This window comes from Heloderma suspectum, chromosome 2 (assembly GCF_057233095.1).
Source record: "Heloderma suspectum isolate Gila_16-S chromosome 2, 16-S_ref, whole genome shotgun sequence".
Taxonomy (NCBI): domain Eukaryota; kingdom Metazoa; phylum Chordata; class Lepidosauria; order Squamata; family Helodermatidae; genus Heloderma; species Heloderma suspectum.
The window spans coordinates 50015545-50040929 of NC_139459.1; the positions used below are offsets into that span (position 1 = coordinate 50015545).

At 43.7% G+C, this 25385-nt stretch overlaps 1 protein-coding gene across 2 annotated transcripts in view; it reads right to left on the bottom strand.

Moving 5' to 3' along the window:
- The window catches only part of ARHGEF28 (Rho guanine nucleotide exchange factor 28), a 211346-nt gene that overhangs the window by 146959 nt on the left and 39002 nt on the right, over positions 1-25385 (bottom strand). For both annotated transcript variants that reach the window (XM_084833481.1, XM_084833480.1), the window contains exons 3-4: positions 7133-7274; positions 4299-4592 (exon numbers count right to left, since the gene is read on the bottom strand). In XM_084833481.1, the coding sequence (XP_084689607.1) occupies positions 4299-4592; positions 7133-7274 (436 nt within the window). The remainder of the gene's footprint in view (positions 1-4298; positions 4593-7132; positions 7275-25385) is intronic.

Consider the following 25385-nt stretch of genomic DNA (forward strand, 5'->3'; position numbering starts at 1 on the left):
AGTAAGGTAATGCTCCAGATCTTGCAAGGTAGACTCCAGCAATTCATGGAACAAGAATTGCCGGATGTACAAGCTGGGTTTAGAAAAGGCAGAGGAACTAGAGACCAAATTGCCAATATCCGCTGGATAATGGAGAAAGCCAGGGAGTTTCAGAAAAACATCTATTTCTGTTTGATTGACTGTTCTAAAGCCTTCAACTGTGTGGATCATCACAAATTGTGGCAAGTTCTTGGTGGTATGGGGATACCAAGTCATCTTGTCTGCCTCCTGAGGAATCTGTATAACGACCAAGTAGCAACGGTAAGAACAGACCACGGAACAACGGACTGGTTTAAGATTGGGAAAGGAGTACGGCATGGGTTGTACACTCTCACCCTACCTATTCAACCTGTACACAGAACACATCATGCGACGTGCTGGGCTTGATGAAGCCAAGGCTGGAGTTAAAGTCGCTGGAAGAAACATTAACGATCTCCGATATGCAGATGATACCATCTTGATGGCTGAAAGCGAGGAGGAGCTGAGGAACCTCATGACGAAGGTGAAAGAAGAAAGTGCAAAAGCTGGCTTGCAGTTAAACCTCAAAAAAACCAAGATTATGGCAACCAGCTTGATGGATAACTGGCAAATAGAGGGAGAAAACGTGGAGGCAGTGACAGACTTTGTCTTTCTAGGCGCAAAGATTACTGCAGATGCTGACTGCAGCCAGGAAATCAGAAGATGTTTACTTCTTGGGAGGACAGCAAGGTCAAATCTTGATAAATAATAATTAAAGCAATGGTATTCCCTGTAGTAACCTATGGCTGCGAGAGCTGGACCATAAGGAAGGCTGAACGAAGGAAGATAGATGCTTTTGAACTGTGGTGCTGGAGGAAAATTCTGAGAGTGCCTTGGACTGCAAGAAGATCAAACCAGTCCATACTTCAGGAAATAAAGCCAGACTGCTCACCTGAGGGAATGATATTAAAGGCAAAACTAAAGTACTTTGGCCACATAATGAGAAGACAGGATACCCCTGAGAAGATGCTGATGCTAGGGAAAGTGGAAGGCAAAAGGAAGAGGGGCCAACCAAGGGCAAGAGGGATGGATGATATTCTGGAGGTGACGGACTCGACCTTGGGGGAGCTGGGGGTGGCGACAGCCGACAGGAAGCTCTGGCGTGGGCTGGTCCATGAAGTCACGAAGAGTCGGAAGCGACTGACCGAATAAACAACAACTTTTAATTGTATTTTATTCTGTGTTGGCATGTTTATTAGTTTTAGATTGTTGATTGCTTTTATTAGGATTCTATTTGGGGTTTTTGTTGTGCCACTATTAATATGTTTTAAAATGTAGAACACCTAGAGAAATTAATTATATCCGGCATTTAAGAAATTAAATTACCTTACATTTTCCAACTGCAGAGCCTCATGCTCTGTCAGAGGTCACTCCAGAAGGAGTGCTCTTCCAGTACTGACTTTGGGGGCATCATAGAGATCTGAAATGAGGTTTCAAACGTTGACACATAGGGGCGAGTTCGAATGATCACCACAGTCTGTTTTAGGGCAATTTGAAGGTTGTTTCCCCCTCCAACAACCCCTGCACCTGGGTTTGGATGACACAGCAAATCATGGCAACCCCCCCACCCCCGGCCAGGGGTTGAATATTCAAAATGGCCACAAGCACATTCCACAACCCACCATGGCCTAAATAAGTCATGGTGGGCTGCGGTGATTGTGCAAAACCCATCAGGATCTCCCTATGGTTGTCCCTCTTCAACTCCATCTACAATCTATTATAAGTAGTCTGTTAGGAACACATCTCAAAACAGTACTTAAAAGAATATTTTAAATTCTACTTCCTCTAAAGCAAAACAACAACAACAACAATCCCAATTTTATTTACATATATATATAGGCCTTTATTTATATAACATGCCTGTATTATAATAGGATTCTATGCAAAACTTACCAAATAGGGCTAAAACAACCAGTGATAGATCGTTAGGGGTAATATTGTACTAAATAAGCTGTTAGCTTGCCAAAATTCCTGTACTGCAGCATTCTTTTGACTGTTTAAAGACAATGGATGCCTCCTTTTGTTTATGCAATAACCATTTTTGAATAAAAGGAATACATCTGCTAGGAATCAAGGTGGAGATATTTTATTACCACCATCTTTGTTTTATTTGAAGGATCAAAGTTTTCATCAGTTGCTGCGGAGCATTATTCATAAACTGAACTAAATCCATTAAGAAAATGAAGGTGGTTGTTGTTGTTGTTTTGAGAGAGCGACAGAGAGAGAGAGAGAGAGAGAGATTGAAGTGTAGGAAAAAAAATATTAAGGCTCTGTGGAGCTCCTGGCACAAACTGAATTTCCTTATCTGGTTGGTAATTTTCGCAATATAAAACAACAGCAGTTTATAATTTTCCATTTCATTTCTAAGGACTAGTTCATATTTCAGTAACGCTGGCATGGAAAGCAACTATGTCATTTGCCCAAACCAAGTGGTTTGTCTTTACAAAAAAGTCACCAGAGAATGTGGTATCCAACCACAAGCAAATGGCTACCATGCCACTATGGTAGAATATTGTAAAAGAATATGAAGATATTACCATTTTTTAACAAAAACTGAAATCTTGCTCATGTCTACTAACAGTCGGCCAACATGGTGTCAGGGTGGACACTGAGCCCATAGAATCCCAGAGTAGTTCTGATTCTGAGGAAGAGGAGTCGCTCCTGGGACTCCCAGGAGCGACTCCTCTTCCTCAGAATCAGAACTACTCTGGGATTCTATGGGCTCAATGTCCACCCTGACACATGGTTTCTAAAGTTAGTTTAAGATGATTGCTCATTAGCTCTTGATAGCTGCAAGATATTTATTTAATTAACACAGTTGGCTACCAACTGTGATATACCCCACATGCCCAGTTTGGGGGTGCAGAGAAAACGATTTGGATTTGGAGTGCAGCCAGCAAAGTGTGGGGGAGTGTTTTTGTAACCTGCTGGCAAAGGGCACTTTCGGGGATGCAGGCGCTTGCTGTTTTAATTTCAGTTAACTGATGCTGCTGAATGGATGGTTCTCCTCACTCCCATGCTCAGCTTGTATATTTGTAAGTTAAGAGATACCACAAACATCCTGTACATCTCCAGTTATCTCTCCTCACAAGCAAACAGAACCTGTAGTGCTGGGGTGGGCAACCTGGAGACCCAGGGCTGGGGCCCCCAACATGGGCCTGCGGGTGCCAATGTGCACACTTCTCTAGGTGCCCGGCAGGCTCCCTGCCCCTCCTGATTTTTATTTTATTTCTTAAGATTTGTTTAATTCAAAAAAAATTAACAGTGAGGCTGGGATGCTGCAAAGCAAAGCGCTACCCTCTAGCACCAGCTTTGTCTGGGTTCAAAAGAGCTGTTTCACGCTTTGGGGCTCAAACCCCACCTCTACCTTGTCTTTAGGTTGTTGGGCAAATTGCTGTTCTTTTACCTTCACCAGCTTGGCTTCTGAGAAACGAATGTTCTGCGACCAGCCATGTCTACCATGGCAGCCATTTTGTGAGAATGCCCATGACACTGCCTCAAAACTCCAAATGTGCCCACTGACCCAAAATGTTTGGGGGGCCCTTCCCTAGGGCCATACTCAGCTCTCAGCGTAGTTTCAAAAGCCTTCTACAAATGATCAATTCAGACCTCTGGCAAGGACAATATGTCCATCCCATGGCAGCCTGCACAGTATGAAGAAGATGGGGGTGGGGGAGAAAGTGAAAGAGAGAAAAGCATACCCGCTTTTGACTCCAGCCCCATCCCCCACTTGCTTCAGCCCCACCCACTGCCAGCATGGAGTCCCTGACACATTGCCCCCAAGGGAATGTGGTCCTCAACAGAAAAAAATGCTTCTCACCCATGATGCAATGCTTCCCCTGAACCTCTTACTGAATTATTTTCTGTTTATCTATTCAACACAGTAAGGGCCAATTTGCATGATCAAGGCACCCACCGTGGTTTATTTAAGCCACAGTGGTCTGTGGTGTGTGCAGGCGGCCATTTTGAATATTCAAGACTTGTTAACCATGCCAACCACCCACCCTTGCTGGGTTCAGACAACATTATAAGCAGTCACAGCTTAAATATTCAAAAGTCGCTCAGTACATGCCAGCACGCACCACAGCCCACCGTGGTTAAATAAACCACGGTGGGCTGCGGTAATTGTGCGAACCCAGTCTTAGAATCTGACAGGTATTACAGAGAAACAGGCACAGTCTTAGAATCTGACAGGTATTACAGAGAAACAGGCACAGTCTGAGTAAAAGAGAATCACTCACCATATTCTGAACTATTCCCAATGATGTTCCAAGCAGGTGGAATCTCTTCATGGGCCAGAGCCAGCATGATATCATGATCCACTGACTGAACATCTTCCACCATCAATCCAAATCTCCTGAGAAGTGTGTGGTGACTGGAGGGAGTGAGGCAATCCACTTGGCTCACTAGATACCATGCCAGCTCAGAGGCTGTGTCCTGCTTATAAGTAACAGATGAAAAGCCCAGAGTCACAGGTGCACCTTCCTTTGTGTACATGATCACAGCAACGGAAACGTCTTCTTGTTCGCCATGAGCTGAAAAAGTGCGAGGAAGATTGATTGATTGATTGATTGATTTCAGTTCTATACTGCCCAATAGCCAAAGCTCTCTGGGCTGTTCACAACAATTAAAACCAAAAAGCACACAGTAAAACAATATAAAAATATATGTTATAAGATTACCCATAACACACTCAACGATAATATGTTTTCAGGTGAAAAATACCTATTTTCCTAATCAAGAATGGAAAGGTTGGACTTTCCCTGAAGTTTCATTCTGGTATACAGGCAGGAAAGGGTTAACCCACTGATACCACTCTTTCCTCCTTTTCAGACTCTGAATGCGATTTTATCTGCATTGGCTTGAATGTCTGCAGGCAAAGCCTAGTCAAATTAGAGGAGGTGGCGCACAGGCTGAATAGATTTTTCAGTGGCCTGGAACTGGGCCTTCATGCTACGCCTACGCATGGGTCCTTTTTCCTCCCAATGATTAGCACAAGCACTATGAACTATGTAAAATAACTTAATATAACCAGTGGAAGCTGGTGGCTTTGATGTCAGTGGGACTGTGAATCTGCTCCAGGTTTCAGTTAGAACCAATCAGAGCTCTGAAGGAACAATCTAAGATGCCTCCACACCTTGGATAGCTCCTTTAGAGTTCTGACTGAAACCCGGAGAAGATTCACCACCCCACTGACATTGGAGCCACCACCCCCTACTGAATATAACCAAAGTTTGCAAATACAGACAGGCTATCGCTTGCATCATGCAAACTAAGAAACGGACAAAGCGTTTTCAGTTACATCGATGCAGATCTGTTTTTTCCTCCAATGGGTGCGAAGTCATGGCCATACGTACTAAGCCAAGTACGTAAATATTTTCAGTGCAAAGAGTAAAGGTGACCGTATTTTAAAAATATATTTTCAGTGAGGATACGTATGGAGGGTGGCGGGTGGGGGTGCAGGGGGATAACCAAGAAGCCAAAGAGCTTCTTGGTTATGCATCACCTACAGTGGCCCCATCAGTGATGAGGCTATCATTAAATATGACAGCCGGCTTCTCCCTATTTGCTTACCCCATGTGGCAGCAACTGTGGCAGCGCAAGCCAGGTTGCTCTAGGCAATAGGTGGCTGACCAGGTTCTGATGGCATGCCACAGCTCATCGTGGGTTGTTCAACCCACAATGGGCCACGACACTTGCGGGCACCATGCTGCATACGCAAGCCCCGCCTGGGGGTTGTTGTGTTGTGCAAACCTGGTAAGCATGGGTTATGCCCACACAAACCATGGGTTATGCAAACCCTCACAAACCACAGGTTAATGTGAGGGTTGTTTAACCTTCACATAACCATACTCTCCAGGTTAGCAGAACACGACAACCCCCCAAACAATATTCAAAATGGCAGCTGCATGCCACACGCACGTACTGCAATCTCACGGTGGGTTAAATATGTCATCTGAACAGCCCCACTCTCTAGCTACAGAGGTACCGCCAGGTTTGAGGGGGCCTTGGGCAAGGTGTTTTTTGGGGGGGGGCTCCCCCTGGCAGCATGATCACATTCTTGAAAAAAAATGAAGAGGAGGGCTCTGCAGACATTCAAATAAGAGTCATTCTATCTTAAGACTGTGATCATACAGATATCATGACGTCAACATCAAGTCAGCCTTTCCACCCCATCCCCCTAACTGCTTTTTGTAACAACTTGCCTGATGAAGAGAAGTGGAGATTTTGAAAGCTTGCACTTTTTAATGACTTTTTGGTTGGCCCAATAAAGGTATTACCCTAATATGGATTTTGGAATAACAATCAGAGACAATGATCCTGGGACAGTGGGAGTCAGTGCTGTGGCCAACAGAAAGTTACAAAATAGTGAGCTTTGTATGGTTCTTCTTCTGTCCGAATGTTATGGTAAAAGAATTGCAACCTCCCCCCAAAAACTGTGTGTGTGTGTATATGTGTGTGTGTGTGTGTGCATGTGCATGCTCAGGGCATGGTAGAAAACCTCCAGTGTGAGGCATGGTGTAATTTCAGAAATGTAGAAAATGTTATTTCAGAATTAAAACAGAAACTTTTATTTCATGACTAATTAAATTCATTGGATATGGGATAGGATCATGGCATATGTGTGGAAGATGCCCTCCCCCACCCCCTTACAAGGTTGTAATGGCTCCGAAAAATTATTCTTGGGCTCTGGACAGGGACAGTATAAACAACGTGTTGCCTAAAATGCCCCCTGTGGCAACGCTGCTATTATACCATAGGCAACATGTCTCACACTAAGAGCCAGTTCAGTAGAGTGTCATACAATAAGGACTGTGAAAACTTGGGTTGAAATGCCACTCATCCACCAAGCTCACAGAATGACCTGAGGCAAGTCACCATCACTCAGCCCAGAGAGTGTCCCACAAGTGAAGCAGCCCCAACACTTGCTTCTCTGATAGATCCCTCACTGCCTTTTGGCTTCCAGTGTGAAGATAACCATTAAAATATCAGACTTCATTGACCACCTCCTGAAAAAGTAAGAATACTGTAGTGAGAAGACGACCAGAGAACGTAGTGCAACTTCAACACTCACCTGGAACAATAGATTCAAGGGTGTTATCAGTGATGTGCTTAGCAAAAAGCACATGCCTACGTGTTGAGCCACTGTAAACAAAGTAAAATTCAGCATCCTCTAGAAGAACATCATCAAATTTTCCATATATCGTGATCTGCCCCTAGAAAATGAAACTTTGTTAAGCTATAGTTCAGTTTTCTTTCGATGCAACATCATGAAAGATAATTACTTATAACTACAAAGAAGAGGCAACAGGTATAGAGTGGCACTATATATTGCACATGATCCAAATAGCCCCACTGATTTCAATGGAAAAGTTAAGCACTTTCTTACATCTTTCCCACTGAAATCAATGGGAGTTGAAAGCATTTAACTTCAGCTGGATTGTGCCAATGATTCGTAAACATATTTAAATAGGTTTTAAACAATTTCTGTCATTGCAGAATTTAAGAATATTAGCCACATATAAATAACCTGATAAAAATAATAAATCAATTCACTTAGCATAATCAGTTATGAGCCTTTTATATTTTAATACCTTCATATACCAAATATATTAGATCTATGGCAAAGTTTTCTGTTGTATTCCAAACATTTTGTTGAAAAGATTAATTCTGTTCAGTACTTCTATATTAACACTTTTGAATTGGTGCTAATTCTAATAGATATCAACCCACACAGCTACTGAAATTAACAAGCTGAGACAAGCCCTCTGTGAAGCATTAAAGAGAAGAAAGACAGACAGACAGACAAAACAACAGCGAAAGATCTGACATGTTTTATGGAGGAAATTCAGATGGAGCTGTATTTCCTCAAGCGAAGAACAGCTTGCTTCACTAAGAGTTCCTGGTTGCTACAGTTACTTTTAATAATCCTTGAACGGAATTGTCCTGACGTGACTGAAGCAGCTTGATATGGAAAACAAATTGCGTAAAGTGTAGACAAGGCTTTCATAGTTCAAAATTCCCTTTTAACACATCTGTCTCCAGACCAGTTCCCTTCAGTCAGGAGTAGGGAACCCCAGCAGGGGAAACGACCAGAGCCCTCCCTGCATACTCTTTCTCTCAAGATCATCACCACCCCCACGCAATTTCTCTAAGAGAGAAGGAAAGAGAGAAAAAGTGTGGGGTGGTGATGCGAGAGAGGGTGGTGGTGGTGGTGATCACCTTAAAAAAGAGAGCGGTGATGACAGAAAGAGAGAGAAACAGTGTGGGATGGTGATGCGAGAGAGGGGGGTGGTGGTGGTGATCACCTTAAAAAAGAGAGCGGTGATGACAAAGAGAGAGGGAAACAGTGTGGAGTGGTGATGCGAGAGAGAGAGGGGTGGTGGTGGTCACCTTAAAAAAGAGAGGGGTGATGTGAGAGAGAGAGAGAGAGAGAGAGAGAGAAACACAGTGTGGGGTGGTGATGCGAGAGAGACAGAGACAGAGAGAGAGAGGAGGGGGTAGTGATGCTCTTGAGAGAAGGTTAGTGATGATCTTAGCTTTAGTTCACCACCAACCCATGCTGTCTCTATCTCTCTGTCTGCGTCTCTCAAAACTATCACCCCTAAACTCTTTCTTTCTTTCTTTCTTTCTTTCTTTCTTTCTTTCTTTCTTTCTTTCTTTCTTCTCTCTCTCTTAAGACCTCACAGCTCCCCTTTCTCTTTCTCTCCAAGCACACATACCACAACCTCCATCCACCCATTCACATACACTGTGTGTGTAAATGGATGGTGGATGTGTGTGGATGTGTGCACACATGTGTGTGAGTGGATGTGTGTGTAACAATGGATTCACACCTACACCAGTACATACACACCTCCCTATGCACACACTACAAAAGCAACATCTTTTGAGAGCGCAGTTCCAGGTGGATCCATGCTCTCAAAATGCTCCGTTCTCCCTCCCTGCAATCTGGGCAGGGACTGAAGGGGTGAAGTGGCCAAAGACGCTGTGGGGCATGGGATATGTGGCCATGGGTTGCTCACCTAAGCCGTAGGCAAATGAACCACAAGAGGTCTTTCATGAGAAAGTTTGGTTCTGGCGACGATTTGCTGAGGCCAAACACCAGGTTGCAGCTCAGTCTAACAATCTGTATAGCTACAACAACGCAGCAAACCGGATGCACTGGCATTGCTATTTTGGGATCATGCATAAGCCAAGGGACGTTGTCTTGTTTTATGTCCAATATAGTAGGATCTCTTTCTTAGGATCAACTCAAATGTCACAAAATAGTGAGTGAGCTTTCATGTTCTTCAGAAGTTTGGATGTTGAGCAAATTGGGGGAGAGGAGACAAAAGGCCGACATGATGTTAAAAGCCACGGTGTCTGAGTTGCAACTGTCTTAAGATGGAGCGTTGGAGGAGCCGTGCAGACTTTATTAGATTAGCCTCTGCTAAGTGCTCAGATTTCAGGTTGAATCAGTGACTGCTGGGACAAAGAAACCATCATGGCTGAACCCCCATTTTGGGAGGGGGGGTATAAAATCTGTCAGTTACACAGATCCTTCTCCAGCACCATTGGAACATATAATGGAGCAATACTAATTGGGTTCGGTGTGTATATGAAATGCAAACAATCTCATCCTCATGTTTCTTGATAACATTTAGTTAAAAATGCACATCACACCACTGCTCTCACAAACCTGGTCTGTGTGCAATGAGCAACTCACAGTTTGTTAACCGTGGGTTGTTTGGCAGCATGCAGGGAGCGAGCGATCTTGCCTGCTTCCATTTTGTTTCCACTTTGCTAAACAACCCAGGAATGTCCCTTTCCTGGGTTGTTTCCGTGACGTCTGATCCTGGCACTCTGGGTTATGGAGAAAGAAACAACCCAGAGTTTTAACCCAACAACAAACCATGGGTTCAAACTCCCTCAACAACCTAGAACTTTTCTACATGAGGCTTTTAACACACTACTTTACCAAAGCTTCTGGATTCTTTGTGGGATTAAGATCGGTTCCTTTATGCATGTTTTTTTCCAGGGGGTTTCTTTCTCTGCCTTTCTAGATGTTCCATTACACAACCACTAGGGAATTGCACAAATACACTAGGGTTTCACGCTGCCATTCAGGATATAGCAGACTTTCCTTGTTACAAAAAAAGAAGCTAAAATGGTTGCAAAGCACGGAAGAGGCCCTAGACATCATGATGACATCATGTAAAGCACCCACAAATTACTGTGACTGAGGAATCATGAATGCACAATAAATGCCTTGTGTAGAAAGGCTCCTAGAGTGCTGGGTTTGGATGTCACGGAAACAACGTCCTGTTCCTGGGTTGTTCACACGTTACGATTATCCTGGGTTGTTTAGCAAAGTGGGAACGGTAAGCCAGCATGCTCCCTAGCTCCAGCACAGTCATGTCTACTTGTGGTTTAAACAACCCATGGGTAGCCATAACATACGAACCAGGCCAGAGTTTCCCTGTCCTCTGCAAGGCGAAGACAATTAAATCGAGCATGTGTGTTGGCTTGGGGCGGGGTGGGGGGCGGTCGAACTAAGGTCTGTGTTGTCATTAACACTATTGAGAAGATAATGTTAATGACAAAATGTTTTCTTTAACATTACTGAGTTTAACAAACTAACATTTGTGGCAGCCACAAATTCCTTGTAATGTATAGTTGCAACCTGAGGGTTCTGGGTAAAGACTGTCAAAACACTGGAGTGAGGTTCCATCACTCTGCTGGCAGCACTCAATTCTTTCTTTCCATTTTTTAAATTTTACAGTGACAAACAAACAAATGTAGTAGTGCATTTAACATTTGCCTCCTGTTACTTTACAGACAAAAATACAGGTGGAATCCATGGACTTCTTGGGGGGTTTGTTTATGGTTCTTCATAGTAACAAATTATGTTTATTCTCCTTTCTATAATCTGAGGAACGGCTTTGAAAATTTTTGCTGTGTGTGGCGTTCTTTCCTTTTTATCCAAACTTATTTATTGCTTATTTGCTATCTGGCTGTGATTAAAGGTGGGGGGAGGGGGGGAGAGAGAGACAGGATGCAGGTGAACTAACTGATGATGAATCAGACTAAACTCAGGAAGCGGTGACTGACAATCGCTACGAAATGGGGCAATGTATAGCAATAATGGCCACAGCCAGAATAAGTCTTCCCTGGTCTCTCATATACTAAGCCTTAGAGTGTTGATGCACCACTGCACCAGAAGGCCAGGCCAAGGTGGCGCTGGCCAGGAGTGGTTCACCAAGGGAATTCCAGATTGTGCATGCATGTGAGTGCACATAATTCATGCAGTTTAGTTTTTCCGTACCAGTTTGCTGATGTGTTTGCCTATTTTTAGTTTTTGTTTTATTAAAACGTAATGAAGTGCCAGATAAATGTTTATCAATCATTCCAATGCCTTTGAAGGCACTAGACCATAGCAAAATGGCAGCAAAATTACTGCATACTTGAACAATGGAGAAGAATACTGCCGACATGTTTTCCCTTATATCTTGAAACTTAAAAGGGCTACACACTTTTAAAAAAGTAAATGAAAACTAATTAACGGGGGGGAGGGTCGAATTTGGAATTTCCCTGAGTGGGACGGTCTCTTGCAGGCACCCAACTCTTGAAATTACCATTCAGCATACCCAGTGCGCTATAACTTTGGCACCATATTTTAGGGGAAAAATAGCCTCTTTCTAGTAAGAGGGACTTCAGAGAGCCAGTCAGATTTTTCTATGTAACATCACCAAAGCTGGTTCAGAGGGAGGGCATTGCCAAAAAGGTTATAGTGCATTCCACAGGAAAATAAAATGTTCACAAAATGTGCTCCATACCACCTTTTTCACGTAAGCTATGCTTCTAATGTAACACAGCACCAGAAGACCAGACTGTGGTGTCTACAGGGTCCTGTAAATGGCCTGGACTGTGTTTTTGCAGTCAACATGTGCTGAAATCAGTGTGTGCTTCCAATTCAAACATTACAGTTCTAGAAATAAGCAATACATCAGGATCATAGCAAAAATGTTGTGGTGAGGGGGGCATCATATGTCAACAGAAAACAGCAAAAACTTAAACACAAGTGTCTAATGTGTTTGCTTATTTTTAGTTTTGATCATATATATATATATATATATATATAATCCAAAGTCAGGAATTACTTGGTCACCCCCTTTTGACTGCCTTCCTGCTGACTGAGGGCTCCTTCACACCGGATTTTTATCCTGCGATTGAGATTGCTCCTTCACAGAAGTTTGTGAGCTCTTTACATGACACCGTGACCATCTAGGGTGTCTCCTGCACTAAATGCCCTTTGTTCCGTCTTTAAATAGATCACAAATAATGAGCTATCAAATTATCCTGTTGTGTTCTGCTTGAGTTCCCTCCATGAAAAGAGGAAAAGTGGCGAGAAGAGGAGCGAGATCAAAGAAAGATAATGGAAGACTCAGATACAGGGAGAAGGAGCGGGAAAGGCAGCAGGTGAAAAGGGAGTTGTTGTGATCCTGCATTTAAAATGGAAGCAGAAAGCCCTGTTTTAAATGCAGGATTTTAGGCTGGTGTAGAGCTGCCCTGATTCTCAGGAAACACACTTCATTGGAAAGCTCTTGACAGGCAGATTCCATGAGTAACAACTGTTTTCAGTATAATTTAAAATTGGGAGATTATTTATGTCCATAAAGGTGTTTTTTTAAAAAAAGAATTAGGCTATCTTCTATAACAATGTACTATAAAGTTTTATTTTTAATATAAAAAATGTCAAGTATAATTAAACAAACATAATTAATTACAAACTGGAGCAAAATGAAATATGAACACAAAAGAAGTCTCTGTACACCTTCATAAATACAGGTGCAGGCCGAAGCACATTGATATGCCAGTAACATACGTACAGCCTGTAAACAAATCATGTAGGAATTAAGAGACATCTACAGTTAAAAGTAACCCAGTCAAAGTTTAGTTACTGGTCAGAAAGGAAGTCTCCAGCTGTTAAATTTAACAAAATAATATTTATATATTCCATGCATTACTAACATGCCTAGATGTCAAACACTTACCTGTAACAGTAACCAGCGAGCGATTTGTGCGTCTAGGCCTGTCTCACACCACCACGCTAATTCTACCCCTCCAGCCCCTAGAGAAGAAGCTTTGTACCCCCGCCTGGATGCTGCCACACCCGCCTCAACAAGCCTGCATATGCAGCCAACTTGTTGGCCTCTTGATGACAGCGAAGCTCTGGCCAGCCTTGAATCAGTCAGTATCTCAAACCAGCCCAGGCACAGGAGGCAGACTGTGCCTGTCGTCATGAATCCTCCAACTAATATCAACAGGTTTGATACTGGCAACTGAGTAAAGGTCTGCGAACACTGCGATGCCTTGCTTTTCAAGCCACTTCCCCATTCATCTAGCTCTTGCCATTAGCATCAACAAGAGCCATGGACAGACTGCAAACCAAGTTGGTATCTACCTGCCCACACTCATCTTCTGCCATGGACAACTCTACGTTGCCATGAGTCGTGTGCACTCAACTGGCAAACCTCAAGATTCAAGTTGTTGATGGACCAGAAAAGAGGACATTACCCTGGCCACCCTGGAGTTTACACCAAGAACATTGTATTTGTAGAGTGCATTTGTATTTGTATCTGTAGAGAACATTGTAGAGCACAGGCCATGGAATAATGGGCTCAAGTTACAGGAAGCCAGATTCCAGAAGAACATCTGGGAAAATTTCCTGACTGTTAGAGCAATACGACAATGGAACCAATTACCTAGGGAGGTGGCGGTCTCTCCCACACTGGAGGCATTCAAGATGAAGCTGGACAGCCACCTGTCAGGGATGCTTTGACTTGGATCCTGACAATGATTAGGGGTTTGGACTCGATGGTCGTATAGGCCCCTTTCTATTTAAGGAATTTTTGTAAAGATAAAAGATGTAACACTTTGAATGTACTGGAGGCAATACATTTTCTGAATGAATTCCCATGGTAGCACCCCTTACACATCATTAAGCTTAGAAAAAAATCAAGTAAAAGTGGGACATGATAGTGGAGTATAAAATTATACATGGTGTGGAGAAAGTGGATAGCGAGATGTTTTTCTCCCTCACTCATATCCAAGGTTATCCAATGAAGCTGAATGGTGGGAGACTCAGGACAGGTAAAAGGAAGTACCTCTTCATGCAGCATATAATTAGACTATGGAATTTGCTACCAGAAGTTGTCAGTGGAGGCTGGTGGCTCCGATGTTGGTGGGGCAGAAACCTGGTGTTCCAGGTTTCAGTCAGAGCCCATAAAAACTCTAAAGGAGCTGTCCAAAGTGCTCCACCAGCCTCCACTGCAAGGTGTAGTGGTGGCCAGCAACTTGGATGGCTTTAAAAGGGGATTAGACAAGTTCATGGAGGAGAAGACTATCTGTAGCTACTAGTCATGATGGTTACGTGCTACCTCCAGGATCAGAGGGTACCAGTTTCTGGAGAACACTTATTGCCCTCATGTCCTGCTTGTGGGCTTCCCCTTGACTGTTGACTGTTGTGGCAAATGGGTTGCTGGACTAGATAAGCCTTTGGTCTGATTCAGCAGGGCTGTTCTTATCGTTGGCTAACCTACTACTTCCTGGCATATAGAAGGGGAAGAAATGGAAGCAGTGACAGATTTTACTTTCTTGGGCTCCAAGATCACCGCAGACGGTGACTGTAGCCATGAAATTAAAAGACGCTTGCTCCTTGGGAGGAAAGCTATGGCAAACCTAGACAGCATAGTAAGAAGCAGAGACATCACCTTGCCGACAAAGGTCCATCTAATCAAAGCTATGGTTTTCCTAGTAGTAACGTATGGCTGTGAGAGCTGGACTATAAGGAAGGCTGAGCGCCGAAGAATTGATGCTTTCGAACTGTGGTGCTGGAGAAGACTCTTACGAGTCCCCTGGACAGCAAGGAGGTCAAATCAGTCCATCCTAAAGGAAATCAACCCTGACAGCTCATTGGAAAGACAGATACTGAAGCTGAAGCTCAAATATTTTGGCCACCTAATGTGAAGAGAAAACTCTCTGGAAAAGACCCTGATGCTGGGAAAGACTGAAGGCAAAAGGAGAAGGGGACGGCAGAGGATGAGATGGCTAGATAGCATCACCGATGCAATGAATATGAATTTGAGCACACTCCGGGAGAGACCGCAGGACAGGAAGGCCTGGCGTGCTATGGTCCATGGGGTCACGAAGAGTCGGACACGACTGAACGACTGAACAACAACAACCTACTACTGAAACTGATTTGGGTCTGTTTTTCTCTTGTAAGTGCTCACAGGTTAAACCTGATACCACACAAGACATTCAAATATTTCATGACATAGTCAGCATTCGTCCAATTAGGAAACAGACAGCAAACATGAAATAGTATTTATACTAAAATTCAGCACAACTGATTTTAGATTGCAAACATCACTGCAGGAAGTTCAGAAATGCTGGCAACCAGGATCCAAATAATATTAATAAAAGCCTGTCATAATTAGAAAGCATGTGTGTCTGTTCCTGGCCTGGAGGTGACAGCTAACTCCATCTGTGTTAACCTGACACTCCCCTGCACCTGGGATCTACTTTCTCCCACACCTGTTGGAGTCCTTCAAACCTGTGTTTATACTTGGGGAAAAAACTTTTGAGGCTTAGCTGTGCGCACACACTGTCATTTTACATAAGAAACCTACAACTGTAATGCATGGGCAGGAATCCCAAGAACTGTAGAATTATTTCCAATAACCCAAGGGCTTTAGACTAGATTTTCTTGAAATCTTTGCCACATAGAAAACTACATATGAAGCTGGAGAGGGGGAAAGTTTCAGAAACTGTTCATAAAAGGGCACAAGGACCAAAGATATAAGAAAAATAGCACTGAGTGACCCTGAAATAGCTCTTTAGATCCCACCATTCCTGCTAAAGCTCTCCATCAAGTTGCTTCCCTAATACAACCTGGAGGCTGAGGATATGCCTTTACATTCCCTGATAAACAGGGAAACTCAGCAGCCACAGGCTTGCCCACCTGCTCTTTGATCCTTTTCTCAGTCCCCACCCCATGCTTGCTGTGTGGCATGCCTGGAGTCCTGCTCGCTATAATAGGTTAGAGAAAGAACAGAAAAAGGTCCAGGGGAAGGCGGGGAGGAGAAGCCAGGGCTGCAGTCTTCTGCCTCCTTGGGGGATTTAAAGATAAAGTGTTCTGTTCCGGGTTGCAACCTGGCAACCAGCGGTTTCCCCTGTCATAATTCCAAACAGTCAGCAGGATTCATCTAAACAATATCCTACTACATGTTCTTGCCACAACTGCTTTTAAGTCTGCCCACACCTCCTGAAATAGTTCAATACCACCCTCCGGATTTATCTAGGCCAAGGAGAAATGGGTACCTATCTAAAGAACTACTTTCTCCCACATGACCCTGCCCAGTTATCTCAGGCCATCTTCTGCCATCAGAGATTAAGTATATGGCAGATAAGGAAACGGCCTTTGCAGTTATACTCCCCCCTGTGCACAATATGAGCCTCACCTGGCAAAAAATTGGAATGGCTTTTAGGTACCAGGTGATAGCCATTTTACTCACTCTCAAGCTTCTTAAAGAGCTAAATGTACTGACATTGCTGCTCTGCTCTTTTTGATATTGCTGGTGTGTGTGCGTGTGTGTGTGCAGAATGGTCTTTTGCTGTTTTAAGTGTGGTTTACAGTTTGTATTTTTGCATCATTTACATATTCATGTTCTGTAAACTGCCTTGGAAGTTTGTATAAGTATTTTCAATAAATAAATGGGGGATCAGTATTTTAAGTAAATAAATAGCTTCAGCTCTGCATGACATTTTGAGTTCATGGGCTCAAGGGAACAGCCATAGTCATTTAGGGTGCAATCCTATGCATGTTTAGACAGAAAAAAGCCCTACATCTGCCTGCAGTCCCCAGCCAGCTATGCTTATAATGGAAAGACACAACTATCACATTTTGAATTATCAACAGCACTTGGGGCAGGATGCACTATGAACTGCCTTACACAAAACATAATTTTCCATGGGTTGTACAGCAGTAACCCTTGGTAGAGATGGATTGTACAGCCCACGCTGCTCCCAGAACAGCCCCTCATCTGCCAGAGCTGGTTCTCCGACAGTTGAGCAAAGAACGAACTCTGGCTAAAGCTTCCATCCAGCAGACTGCAAGGATACCCATCTGCTTACACTGGTCTCTTCTGAGATGCAGGCTGGATACATCCTTTTAACTGATTTATTCATCCATTTAACTTCTGTGTGTGTACCCTGCCTTTCTATGCCCTGAGGTGGTTTATTACTACAAGAGAGACAGAAAAAGAAAAAGAAAGCGACATATTTATAACAACCCTTTTCCACTAAAAACCAACAACCCATACTCAATGCATTCTTGGTTTAAAAGGTCAACGTTTAAATAAAAAAATCCTATCCCCTCTCTCTAGGCCTCTGTAGCCTGATCTAGAGAAGGACTGAAAGTAAACGTTTATTTCATATTCTACACTTTGGAAAAACTCACAGGCAGTTTCTGTACGAAGCCAGAAAAACCAAGACTATTTCAAGATCTGTCCCAGATGTTATGACTAAAATTATGCCTTTATTGAAACATTCCTGTATAATGAGAACTAATGTTCATAAGATAGGAGAACTGACCTGGAACAACTGGCTCTTTTTATACATACCAAAACCTCAACTTGAGGTGGAGAAGGAGACGAATTGAGCCCCCATGTTGGACATCCACCCTTCTCATAAGAACAGAGGACACTGCCTTCTATCAGGCTGGGCTATTTATCCACTTGCCCAGCATTGCTAGTCTGATGAGCAGTGGCTCTTGAGGGTCTCTGGCAGAGGTCTCTTCCCAGCAGCTGCTGCCCGAACCTTTTAACTGGAGATGCCAGGACGCGGCCTGCCGCTGAGGGCCAAACAGCACACGTGACTTTAATCATGGCATCTGCCCATGAGTGCAAGGCTTTTTCTTTTGCACATTGCCGGCATGGAGGGCCCAGTCCAGATCTGGGGAGAGGCGGGCTTAAACCCTTTGCACTTGTGCCTGCAATTTGCACTGGGGGGCAGGGGCAGAGAGAGTGCCCATTGGAGCAAATGAGAGCTTTTTTCCCCAGTGCAAATCGCTGTACTGTGGGGACAGGGTTGAAGGCCTCCCAGCTCCATCACACAGACAGAGAGAGAGCAGGAGCTCAGTCCAGATCAGGCTTCCAGCGCTGGCTATCCATGAATGAAAAAGCTTGCACTCAAAAGCAAATTATCTGATTAACATCATGTGTAATTCAGACCTGAGCTATGGCTCCTTCTCATACATTACTTTAGGAGTATGGTGATTGAGAGAGGCATCCTCTAGCTCCTGCACCCCAAGAATGACCCACTCACTGATCAGGCCTTAGTAAATTCAAATAACTATAGGAAAAAGTGTCAAGGCTGGCAGTCTGACATTCTCCCTCCACCCCTGAGTTCCACTCTGGACTGGACTGGACACCACAGATATCTTTAACCAATCTTCCTGAAATTTTCAGGTTATGTAAAATAGACATTTATTTCTGGCACGTGCACATTTCAGGAAGACTGGTGAATCCCTTTAGATTTTATTAAGTTTAGAACGACCCACCCCCTAATTTCTATTTAACATTACGGAACCCTTTTTCTATGGCTCACTTATCTACTGGAGTCACAGTTGTGGCTCCAATAATAAGGGCACTTCTATATGGAGGGCCCCTTCATGGATCACTGCCTTATTGTGGCGAAGGGGCTTGCGTAACTCAGTGAAGCCATAAGCTATGCCATGCAGGGCCACCCAAGACGGATAGGTCATGGTGGAGAGTTCTGACAAAATGTGGTCCACTGGAGAAGGAAATGGCAGCAACCCACTCCAGTATTCTTGCCAAGAAAACCCCATGGAACGTATCACAAGGCTAAAAGATATGACGCCGGAAGATGAGCCCCTCAGGTTGGAAGATGTCCAATATACTACTGGGGAAGAGCAGAGGGAATTTCCAAGTAGCACCAGAAAGAGTGAAGCAGATGGGCCAAAGCTGTGGATGTGTCTGGTGGTGAAAAGAAAGTCCGATGCTGTAAAGAACAATATTGTTTAGGAACTGGGAATGTAAGATCAATGAGTCAAGGTAACCTGGAGGTGGTCAAACATGAGATGGCAAGATTGAACATCGACATCTTGGGAATCAGCAAACTAAAATGGTTCGGATAGGCATGGGCGAATTTAATTAAGGTGACCATCATATCTACTACTGTGGGCAAGAATCCCTTAGAAGAAATGGAGTAGCACTCATAGTCAATAAAAGGGTGGGAAAAGCAGTACTGGGGTACAATCTCAAAAACAATAGAATAATCTCAGTACAAATCCAAGGCAAACCATTCAATATCACAGTAATTCAAGTCTACGCCCCAACCACTGAGGCCGAAGAAGCTGAGGTTGATCGGTTCTATGAAGACCTACAACACCTTCTAGAACGAACACCAAAAAAAGATGTCCTCTTCATCACAGGGGATTGGAATGCTAAAGTAGGAAGTCAAGAAATAAGCGGGATAACAGGCAAGCATGGCCTTGGTGTACAAAATGAAGCAGGACAAAGGCTAATCGAATTTTGCCAAGAGAACACGCTGATCATAGCAAACACTCTTTTCCAACAGCACAAGAGGCAACTCTACACATGGACATCACCAGATGGTCAATATCGAAATCAGATTGATTATGTCCTTTGCAGCCAAAGATGGAGAAGCTCTATACAGTCAGTAAAAACAAGACCTGGAGCTGACTGTGGCTCAGATCATGAGCTTCTTATTGCAAAATTACGGCTTAAATTGAAGAATGTAGGGAAAACCACTAAACCATTCAGGTATGACCTAAATCATATCCCTTATGAATATACAGTGGAGGTGATAAATAGATTTAAGGGATTAGACCTGATAGACAGAGTGCCTGAGGAGCTATGGACAGAGATCCGTAACATTGTTCAGGAGGCAGCAACTCAATCCATCCCAAAGAAAAAGAAATGCAAGAAAGCAAAGTGGCTGTCTGATCATAGAATAGTAGAATCATAGAATAGTAGGGTTGGAAGGGGCCTACAAGGCCATCGAGTCCAACCCCCAATGATGAGGCTTTACAAGTAGCTGAGGAAAGAAGGGAAGCGAAAAGCAAGGGAGAAAGGGGAAGATATATCTAACTGAATGCAGAGTTCCAGAGAATAGCAAGGAGAGACAAGAAGGCCTTCTTAAATGAACAATGCAAAGAAATTGAGGAAAACAATAGAATGGGAAAGACTAGAGATCTTTTCAAGAAAATCAGAGATCTCAAGGGAATGTTTTGTGCAAAGACGGGCATGATAAAGGACAAAGAAGGCAGGGACCTAAGAGAAGCAAATGAGATTAAGAAGAGGTGGAAAGAATACACAGAAGAACTATACAGGAAAGATCTTAATGTCCCTGATAGCCATGATAGTGCGGCCACTGAACTTGAGCCGGACATCCTCGAGAGTGAAGTCAAGTGGGCCTTAGGACGCATTACTAACAATAAAGCCAGTGGAGATTACAGTATTCCAGCTGAGCTATTTAAAATCCTAAAAGATGATGCTGTTAAAATGCTGCACTCAATATGCCAACACATTTGGAACACTCAACAGTGGCCACAAGACTGGAAAAGGTCAGTTTACATTCCAATTCCAAAGAAGGGCAATGCCAAAGAGTGTTCAAACTACCGAACAATTGTGCTCCTTTCACATGCCAGCAAGGTTATGCTCAAAATCCTACAAGCTAGGCTTCAGCAGCATGTGAACTGAGAACTACCGGAAGTACAAGCTGGGTTTCGAAGAGGCAGAGGAACTAGAGATCAAATCGCCAACATTCGCTGGATCTTGGAGAAAGCAGGAGAATTCCAGAAAAGCATCTATTTCTGCTTCATTGACTAAGCTAAAGCCTTTGATTGTGTGGATCACAACAAACTGTGGCAAATTCTGAAAGAGATGGGAGTACCAGACCACCTTACCTGTCTCCTGAGAAACCTGTACGAGGGTCAAGAAGCAACAGTAAGAACCAGACATGGAACAACCGATTGGTTCAAAATTGGGAAAGGATTCCGACAAGGCTGTATATTGTCGCCCTGCTTATTTAAATTATATGCAGAGTACATCATGAGAAACGCTGGGTTAGATGAATCACAGGTCGGAATTAAGATTGCCGGGAGAATTATCAACAACTTCAGATATTCAGATGATACCACCTTAATGGCAGAAAGCAAAAAGGATCTAAAAAGCCTCTTGTTGAAAGTTGGTGAAAGTGGAGAGTGCAAAAGCTGGTTTGGAACTCAACATTAAAAAAACTAAGATCATGGCATCTGGCCCCATCACTTCCTCGCATATAGAAGGGGAAGAAATGGAAGCAGTGACAGATATTATTTTTTTGGGCTCCAAGATCACTGCAGACGGTGACTGTAGCCATGAAATTAAAAGATGCTTGCTCCTTGGGAGGAAAGCTATGGCAAACCTAGACAGCATAGTAAGAAGCAGAGACATCACCAATAAAGGTTTGTATAATCAAGGCTATGGTTTTCCCAGTAGTAATGTATGGCTGTGAGAGCTGAACTATAAGGAAGGCTGAGTGCCGAAGAATCGATGCTTTCGAACTGTGGTGCTGGAGAAGACTCTTACGAGTCCCCTGGACTGCAAGGAGGTCAAATCAGTCCATCCTAAAGGAAATCTACCCTGAGTGCTCATTGGAAGGACAGATACTGAAGCTGAAGCTCAAATATTTTGGCCACCTAATGTGAAGAGAAAATTCACTGGAAAAGACGCTGATGCTGGGAAAGACTGAAGGCAAAAGGAGAAGGGGCCAGCAGAGGATGAGATGGCTAGATAGCATCACTGATGCAATGAATATGGACTTGAGCACACCCGGGAAAGAGCGGAGGACAGGAAGGCCTGGCGTGCTATGGTCCATGGGGTCACGAAGAGTCGGACACGACTGAACGACTGAACAACAATATGGAGGGCATTGTTTTTTCCCCAAGTCTCCGGTGGGTGCATTTCATAGGTTTACAGCACATGGGGATGCATTTTCAGCCAGAGTGCCAAACTGGTCCTAGGCTAGGACATAGGCGGCTGCATGCCAGCAGTGGGAAGGGCCACTGCCCAATGTGGGTAGAACCATGGCTGCTATGCAAAGCACCTTGGATAGTTCTATTAGAGTTCTGACTGGAACCCAGAGCGGATTCACCACCCCACTGACATCAGAGCCACCAGCCTCCACTGGCATATGCTTCTTTGTGCCATTCTTGATTATTACTGAAGCACCGAATCATTTGGAACCTGCCAAGCAGACGGACAATTTTCAAAAGGCAGAAAAAGGAAGCAAGAAGGCAAAGGAGCCTCATTCTGTCCTCTCCTGCTTTTGCTTAGTGTGATCTTTGTTTGTCCTTTCTCCTGGCTTTCTCCAACTCCACACTTTGCTTTGATCTTATCTTCTTCAAGTTTCCAACTGTCTCATCGGGAATTTGCTTAGGATGCGACCATCTGGTTTTCATTCAGCTTGGCTAGAGAGGCCGGACTGGCACTGGATCATGTACACTGGGGTTCTGATCCACCTTTTCTTTGAGATCATAACACAGTTCCAAGCCAGTTCCCAAGACATCACACCTCTGTTATAATTAAATTATAATTAAATCTGAGCTCCAGGCAAAATAATTTCAAAAGGTTCATTTAACTGAGAACAGCCTTTGAACGGGAAACATCTTATGAAGCTTATTGACATCTTCCTACTTGAAAAAAAATCACATAGACACAGATTGCTGTTGCAAGGTCAATCCAGGCCTAGAATCAAATGTTTGCAATGCCTAGCCAGATGGCAACTTCCTTGGCCAAAAGTAATACCTGGAATTTCAAAAGCAGCCAGGGACAAAAGTGGGCTTCCACGTTCTAGACTTAACAGCAGTCGGGGAAAGACTTTCAGTAATCAAGACTGCCATATTTGCCTGATACTCTTAAGGATGAACATCTAGACCCTTTGCTCAACTGAGGCCTCTGTACTCTGCCAGATCAAAAGTTAGTTACACCACTACGGAGCAGAATTGTTACAGAAACAGAGTAAGGGGCATTTCTTTCAAATAAGGGTTATGCAAGATGTGCAAAGAAAACATACACAATGGGTCTAATCCAAACTAAGTTGGAGGGGCCATGGCTCAGTGGTAGGCCCAAGGTTCGATTCCTGGCATCTCCAGGTGAGGCTGGAAAAAGACCTGCCAGAAGCCCTGGATGTGGCCTAGTTTGCATGATCACCGGCATCCAACGTAGTTTAAATAACCCATGGGCTGTTCTTGGATTGTGGGTGGTGTGCTAAACACAGCAACAACCCACTCTGTGCTGTGTTTGGACATCATGATGAGCCGTGGCACCCGCCCACCATGGCTTGAATATTCACAATGGAGGCTGGCATTCGCTACAACCCGTTGTGGCTTATTTAAGCCATAGTGGGTGCTGGACATCATACGAACCAACCCAGTGTCAACAATGCTGGACTAGATGAACCAATGGTCAGATTCAGTGACATGGTTCACATGTCACAGCAGCAGTTCCTGGGTTGTTTAATCCAGGAATTGCTAGGGATGAGCAGAGTGTGCAGGTTGCATGCTTGCCATTTCTGATTTTAATTAACAACCCAAGAATGCCCCATTCCTCAGTTGTTTCGTGACATCCAAACCCAGAAACACTGGGTTATTCATGGGTTAAACAACCCAGAGTTAACCCAATTACAAACCATGGGCAATTGTTGGATTAGGTCTGGGTTGTTTAACCATTAAACAACCCAGACTTCCAGATTTGGGTGTTGCTTCATTGTTAATTGAAACTGGAAATGGCTTCCATGCTCCTCTTCTCCCTGGCAATTGCTGGGATAAACAATCCAGGAATTGCCGCCTTGATGTGCAAACTGGGTCACTGTCTGGATACAACCCCATGGCTTTAACTTAGAGCCCCATTGGTACATAAACTGCCATGCAAGACATCAGTGTGGTATAGCAACTAGAGTGATGAAATAGGACTTGGGAGACCCAGGTTCAAATGCCCAGTCAGCCATGAAGCTGAGTAATCTTGGGCCAGTCACTATCTCACAGCCTAACCTATCTCACAGGGTCATTGGGATGACAAAATTGGAAGGGGGGGGCAGAATCTATAAATGCTACTTTAAGCTCCTTGGAGGAAAGGGTAGGATATAAATGTAATATAATAAATAAACATGCACATGTTTTTGTTTGTTTCTTTCTTTTTTTATAATCTGATATAAACTGGACATATATTACCAAACATTCAGCACGTTTAATTCCCATTTATTTTAATAGGATAGATTAAGCACATGCTTAACTCTCCCACTGAAAATCAACGGGATTTAAAAGTGGGTAGGATTGGGCCACTGTAAATGCATCGACTCATCATGGAAGAGTTTAACAAGCCCAGCAGCTGTTGCTATGAACAAGAATAGAAAAACCTTAACTGCCAAAGCTGAAAAATAAAATAGGAAAGGAGTGGCAGTTAAGTAACCCAAGTCAACTAACAAAACGAATACGTAGCTAATACACCACTGTGAGTCTATTAACATTCAGTCTGAAGATTAGAGTCTAATGAACAGTTGTTGATGTTTTGTTTAAGAAAAAGCATGTGACTACCTGTATGAATAGAATGAAACTAGATATGGCAAACCTAAGAAGGTATTGAAATAACCGCCGCCAACACCACCATCACACCCCCAAAGGGCGGGGGGGACCCTACGAAATTAAACCAAGTCCCAAAGAGTAAGCAAGGTCATTTGATGCTTTGTAGAGGTGTTAACTTGAGAGAAGTAAAGATGACCAAGGGTCCCGTGACATTTAAAGACTATCTGCTTTCAGCATGAGCTTTCATAGGGAAGAGTCTACTTTGTAGGTGGCCAACATGTAGCGTGGACACCATGAGAGATACAGATAACAACAGAGGTTTATTATGACACTCTTGGACAGGAACAGGATGTCCTGGCTATGGGACAGTCAAGCCTACAATCTTCTCTGCCTCTCTAGTGCTATGCTGCTGCCTGCTTCTTGGCTTAAGGGAGTAGAGGCAAAATCACCCCAAGGCATGGAGGGCTGCCTATTAACTATTGAGCCATAGATGGGGCTGCATTCTCTCTGAAGGAGCAGGTACATAGTTTAGGGGTGTTCCTGGATCCATCCTTACCACTGGTGACCTCAGTGGCATCAGAGCACCCATTACCAACTTCGATTGGTGCACCAACTACACCTGTTCCTAGATAGGGATACTCTAGCCACGGTGATCCATGCACTGGAAACCTTGTGA